This window comes from Gavialis gangeticus, unplaced genomic scaffold (assembly GCF_001723915.1).
Source record: "Gavialis gangeticus isolate Ggan-Ray unplaced genomic scaffold, GavGan_comp1, whole genome shotgun sequence".
NCBI classification, from domain to species: Eukaryota; Metazoa; Chordata; order Crocodylia; family Gavialidae; genus Gavialis; species Gavialis gangeticus.
Window position 1 is genome coordinate 21,627,004 of NW_017729034.1, and position 6,845 is coordinate 21,633,848.

The window sequence follows — 6,845 nt, forward strand, 5'->3', positions numbered from 1 at the left end:
TTATGATGACAGGCTGAGAGCCATGGGGCTCCTTAGCCTGGAAAAGCGCAGGCTCAGGGGTGATCTGATGGCCACCTATAAGTTTATCAGGGGTGACCACCAGGATCTGGGGGAATGTTTGTTCACCAGAGTGCCCCAAGAGATGATGAGGTTGAATGGTTATAAACCACTGCAAGATGGTTTCAGACTGGACATAAGGAAGAATTTCTTTACTGTCCAAGCCCCCAAGGTCTGTAATAGCCTGCCATCGGAGGTGGTTCAAGCACCTACATTGAACACCTTCAAGAGTAAATTGGATGTTTATCTTGCTGGGATCCTATGACCCCCGCTGACTTCCTGCCCTTCGGGCGGGGGGCTAGACTCAATGATCTTCTGATGTCCCTTGCAGCCCTAATATCTATGAAATCTATGTCTATGAAATCTCAGTGGATGTGCAGTTTCTCAGAGAACCTCTGATATTCTGCAGAAAGGGGAGGGCAACTTTTCCGTCCTTTCTGCAGCATAACAACCTGGGGGAAAAAGTCTCTGACCTCACAGAAGTTTCTCTCTCCCCATTTTACCCCACCCTGATCCTTATCTTTGATGCAAGTCCCTGAAATGCTATACTGATTGCCACACAAAACCAATTTATGCTTTGTGCATGTGTGGAAGAGGTTAAGTGAACTACTGCTGAATCAATCCAGATTCCCCTGTTGTTAAGCATTACTACAAATTGCTTACAAGACAGGCCTCACCTCCGTAATCACTATTAATAGCTGCTGTAGCTAATATCATTTTTTATATTCTTTTCTCTCAGTAATAGCCCCTTGAGGAGGCAAAGTAACTCAGGAAATTTTACTGTGGGGCTTGTACCAGACATTAGTATTTCATTTCTTAGCTGTGGCACTTGTTCCACAGTCAGTGTGCAAGAAAAATGCCTTACTGCCTTAAGCAGGGAAATGTAGGAAGGTGTAGACAATAAAAGATGATTTTTCAGAGCCAAATATTGGAGAAAATAATAAAATAATAAAATTGGAGTAATCCCCACACACAGATACACAGTTAATATGAAGTCCCTTTGGAGTGAGAAATGTCCTAACTCAGATTTTCATTTAGCATCTATGATCAAGACATTCCAGCTCAATATAATATATGGACTCATTAAATTACAGGTCATGGTAATCTTAGTGAGAATTTATGGAGTGCTAATGTAATACTTTCATTGAGGCAAAGAGATTGCATTGACTTGTGGAAGGGACTTTTACTTGATTGGATTGTAATCAGTTATGTCTTTGCCATGAAGGTTTGGGTTGGTTTTTTTTAATCCAGTTGTAATCTACTGGTTTCTCTGGGTCAATGCACTTTGTCATTTTATTAATCATTCCCTCCCAAACTCTAAATCAAGTCCTTTCCTGGTGGTCCACAGCTGGCAACTTCTAGGGTCCATTTTATGAGCAACAAAACACTTCAGTTCTAATTTGGGAAGGGGTTTACATCAAGGTCTTCTCCCACAGCAAAACACTTGTGTGTGAAGAAGGGGAAGAAACAGAGGAAGGGTTGTACTTTGCCAGAGAATAATCACGGATACTTCCAAATATAAATAATAAGAGAGACTGAGAGTGTCATATGTGGCATCCAGATGAAATTAGCATGAACTAGAGGCCAGATTGGCACCAAATGAAACACCCAGAGCTAAACCCTGCTCCCCTGGAACACTTGAGCTGCTCTGATTGACTTCAGTCAGACAATGAGATAAGAGCAAAGTGAACAGCATGCATGAGTAGTCACCCAACTACTGCTTTGTTGCTTCCAGGTCATTGGCTCAGGAGCAGTTTATTGGGATGGTAGTCAAAACTATCCATTTGTCTGCTTGAAATGAGTTACAGGACCCAGAGGATTCCCTAGTGGATTTTCTCGTGGTAGATGGGGATCCATCTCTGCATTTGGCACTAACCAGTAGTGGAGTGGGGCGGGGGGGAACAAACATTTCACGAGACATGAAAACTTTGTCACTCTGAGGGTATTGCCTACTCTGCAGATGCACCTGACCAGGCTACACTTGGTACTACCAGCCAGAGGCGTAACAGGGCAGCTCTGTGCCATGGGTATCAGTGGTGCATGGGGCAGCACAGGCTGCCATGTTGCCTGTGGCAGTGGCAGTGGCCTACCCTACTTCTTCTATCACACAAGCTGTGGTAGCACAGAGTTTAATGTGGACTGCAAAACCTGCTGAGGATAGACAACTGTGGATGTGGTTAACCCATGCTGTGTTCCCATGGCTGCATTGCTAGCGTTCCTGAGCTAGCTGGTTTAAAGCTAGCTTAGCTAGGTTTACATGAGCTGCAGTCATGTCTTTGCATGCAGCATAGACATACTCTATCAGGAATATGAATTAGACCAGGACTAGCCATACTCTAGTCAGGAGCGAAGCATGCAAGCAGCATGGTCTACTGAATAGGATGCTGGACATGGAAACTTGGGTTTTATTCCTGACTTTGCCACTGTAAGTCCTATCAGCCGTAAGTGTCTCTATTTCTCCATTTGTACAATGCAGGCGGTATCTTCTGTTGTAAAGCCCACTGAAATCTATGGGACAGATCCTGCAGCTGTTGCTCTCTGCTGGGCACTTTTTAAAATTGACTGAATTCACTTCAAAATTATTCAATTAAAAAAGAAGCAAATGACTTTGGCCAATAGCAATAGCAGAGCCAAGGGTAGGATTCTCCACCAATAGTTTTGTCATTTTTGGTTCATATTAATTTTGCTGGAAGCTGGATTGGATAATTCATATGCAAATATTGAGGAGAAAGCAATGTGAGGCTTTTGTAGCTGATGAGCTTAGTTTAGCGTGTACAACAACATGGAGACTCCTGATGTACAGATGGATATGGAAGGTTTCCACATCTGGTGATACAAGGTGGATGTTACATCTGCATGATTCTGTAGGGATACAAGCCTAGGAAGACTTTAACCCCTTTCATTTAGGGATAAAGTTAGGATGATTTCGCTCATATGTTTATCTACAGGACCATGCCCAGGTATGTGTTGCACCATAACAACTGATTCCTGCTCCCAGTTGGCAGCTCCCCATCCCCCTTTGAATTAAGTAAAAAGTATGTTTGTCCATCCCCCTAATCTGAACTCAGATTTGCTCTTCTGTCTGCAGACAAACCATGTTATACAGAAAGTCTGCATTGGAGAAAATAATGTGATTGAAGATGAGATTCGGGTGAACAAGAGTGTCAGTGAATGGGCAGGAGGAGGTGGAGGTGGTGGAGGAGCAACTTACATATTTAAGGTATGGGAGCACAACCATTATAGTTTATTCTATAAATGTAGTGCATGCTGCTACAGCCTTCACTATGAAAGCACTCCACTGTTTATTAAGAGTCCCTTCCATCTCATCTTGGAACAACAAAAGTGCTGTCGGCCTGATTCCTGTTCCCATTTGGAGGCTGTAAAGGAGCCTTAAAGTGAACTTTGATCAAACTTATATATACAGTGCATGGCTGTGCATTCAGAGAGAACTTGTTCCACTGAAATGAGAGGCTGTTCACACTTAGAGCTTTGCTAAGACTGTCTTCCAATACAGACAGGGCCACTTCACTTCACACTGCTCACATGTAAAAGGTTCTCTGCATAACTGTAAGGGCTTATGCTACTTGTTTTAAATGAAAGCCACAATTCTGGAGTCTTATTCCTGCCACAGGTGCAAACCCCACAGCATTTTTTGCAGCTGTGGAATTGCAGACTAGATAGAGCCCTGGCTGTAGCCTTTGAATTCTGTGGTGGAACATTTAGGATCAACTTTTTCTGTCTGCTGTAGGCACAACCTATATCCAAAATCCAGTGAGCTGTATCACAGGTCACTCATATTGTGATAAAGGCTGGCTAAGTCTATCAACATGCATTTAAAACCACGGCTTCTGGTGTTCTCAGTATGCTTCAAATCAGCATGCATTGTGTAACAGTAAATCTGCACAATCAAGTGTGCCCAGTATGGTATATGTGACTCCTGGCACCACTGTGCTCTACTGCACAGAGCAGCACACCATAGAGCAATGCACTCCATCATAGAAAAACATTACATGCTTTACAAGAGCCATCAGCACTGGGGTGTACAATACATAAGGCTGTTGATTCTGCTGTTTTCCATTACAGTACGTAGTGGGACCAGGGCATTCATTAATCTTTAGGAGGCAGATACATAAATAATGCAATGGTAATTTGGACTGCTGAGCAGTCCTGGGGGCTTGCTCAGTACATAGCAGTAACTAGCCTGTGGGATGAACTTTTATTTGCATGTCTGACAGCCTAAACCCCAGCTTCATTTCTCAATTAAGATGGAGAATGGAGAGCCAGTTCCCTTGCTAATAGCGGCAGGAGGTGGTGGCAGGGCTTACAGGGCCAAAACAGACACGTTTCATCCAGAAAGGCTGGAGAATGATTCTTCAGTTCCAGGTCTGAATGGAAATTCAGGAGCTGCAGGTAAGGAAGGTTTACTTTGTTCAGAAAATGCTTGCCAGGCAAATGTGAGATTCTCCCAAGCTACAGCCACCATAGGGATGAAATTTCTAGTGGACACTTCATGAAAATTGTGCTGGCAGTCCTCTAGCGCAGCCACTTAACAGCCTTCCCCTGGCTGAGGCAGGCATCAGCTTAATGTACCCACCCCAAAGACACCAAAGACCAAGCAAGCCCTTCCATGAGGGTCAAAGCATTGTTGCATGAATTGTCTGTAGAACTGGATGGCAAGCAGTTTTTCTGTAGCACAAAAAATGTGTGTGATTTCCACATCAGGACAAAGCTGAGACCTTTCAAATTCTTTTTGCAGCAAAAATGATTCAGATTAAATCTTCCAAAGCCCTAGTCCCTCCACTCCAGATAAAGATGATTGTGTGGGCACGTCTGCCCAAACCAGTGCAGTATAGGGCTACCCAGTCTATCTCTGACCAAGAAGCATGGTAAATTGGCCCTCACAGAGATCAATGCTATACTGCCTTTGGCATCTGAGCTACATGAACTGTGCAGTGCATATGTATTCTCCATTAATTGTCACCCATCTGCCAACCAGAGCTGTACATCCAATGGAGGGCAACAGCACGTTGCACTGTGAGCTGGCTAAGCACTATCAGCCAAAACTTTTTTTTGAAGAAAAATGATCTTTGTCATGAAAAAAACATCATTTCTTTAAAAAATGTTCTGGTTTTATGAAAAAATAATTAAATGACATTTCCTTTTCAAAAACCCAAAAAGATTGGTGTCTGGTTTCTCTTGAAAAGCAGGAAATGGTCTAAAAATTCCCCAAATTTTTCATAGACAATACTTATTTTATGTCCTGGTTTTGTTACCATGTTGTTCTCTTCACAGACAAGTGAAAAAAGGCAGAGAGCCCCTGTGGTAAAAAGTCAGGCAGCACATTAGTGGCAGAACTTTGAATAGCACCCAGGAATCCTGATTCCCGTCCCCAGCTTTAATGGCACTATATGATGGTCTACCTGGTGCTGCAGGATTTTGAATGAGTATTCACTCTGCTGATGTATATGTTTTCCAGATGTAACAGAAACACAGCTGGGTTGTTTTCTTTCCTCTTAACTGCAGGTGGTGGAGGTGGCTGGAATGATAACACTTCCTTCCTGTGGTCAGGAAAGTCCTTGCTGGAAGGTGCTACTGGAGGAAGATCCTGCCCCCAGGCCACGAAGAAGTGGGGGTGGGAGACAAGAGGGGGTTTCGGAGGGGGTGGAGGGGGGTGCTCCTCAGGTGGAGGAGGCGGAGGATATATAGGTAAAGTGGCTTCCTGTTCAAGGTGTCCCTTCCCCTCCTTTAGTGATCAGAAATTCTCTTATCACTGGTATATGTTTAATAGGATGTTGATGTGTTGCCTCTAGCTCTGTGTGAATATATATGTATTTAGCTTTTTAAGCAAATAGCCAGAAGTCAGTTCTTCAGCTGGAATCTTGGCTTTGCAGTCTGGAAATGACACCATCAAGATCCTGCCGTGGTTCTTGAATTGTGATAAAAAGCCAAGCCCTTTCACTCTTGGTTGGGATGGTGAAAAAGTATTAGCCATCAGCTTTGCAGTCATGTTGTCTGCACCTGCCCTTGGGAGCCTTTGCCATGGAGGCTGGCAAGCAGGCTGTACACCTAAGAGAGTCAGCATGCAGAGTGGCAATGCAAACTTCCTCTGCCCTATCCTACTGCCAGCATGCCTCATCCCTGGACGGATAACCCCCAGGGGCAAGGCAGGCAGCTCAGCCTCCATCATCCAGTTCTCAGGCCCTATGCTTAGACTGCCAACAAGGAGGCCGATTATAATAACTCTGGTGATGGTTTTAGTTTACAATGAACTTAACTGAGGTCACTAATCCATGGCCAGTAGGCCTCAGGGCAGCCAGTGACACCAAGTTACTACTGCACAGCTTGTTTCAAGCTGCAGTGAAAGGCACCACAATCCCTTCATAAGCCCTCCTGGGCAACCCTGCATCTTGAGTCCTAACCCATAGTTAGCGATAACCCAAATGGCTTGAAATCAAGGCCAGGGTAGACTGGAAACCCCAAAGGGAAGCAGTTAGTCTGAATACCTAGCTTGACCCCATGTACTGTGATGATGATGTTATGCATAACAGTTTTTTTCCCCAACAGAATGCATCACACAGGAGAATGTGTTTTTTTGCATTATGCTTTTTCTCCTCTGCCAAGGATAATGAAAGGGGACAGCAACCCCCTCTTTATTGTGCATGGCGAGGAGAAGAAGGGGGTCTATGCATGCTACCTGACCTACCCTCTGATTGTCCAAGGCATGCCTGGACATCTCCCATGCAAACTCCTTCTGTCCCCCATTCTTGGTGGACCACCCTGGCCAAAGG

At 44.3% G+C, this 6,845-nt stretch overlaps 1 protein-coding gene across 1 annotated transcript in view; it reads left to right on the plus strand.

Moving 5' to 3' along the window:
• ALK (anaplastic lymphoma receptor tyrosine kinase) overlaps window positions 1–6,845 on the plus strand; it is a 607,969-nt gene that overhangs the window by 554,640 nt on the left and 46,484 nt on the right. The window contains exons 14-15 of the mRNA XM_019527591.1: window positions 3,146–3,277; window positions 4,323–4,467. Of these exons, the coding sequence (XP_019383136.1) occupies window positions 3,146–3,277; window positions 4,323–4,467 (277 nt within the window). The remainder of the gene's footprint in view (window positions 1–3,145; window positions 3,278–4,322; window positions 4,468–6,845) is intronic.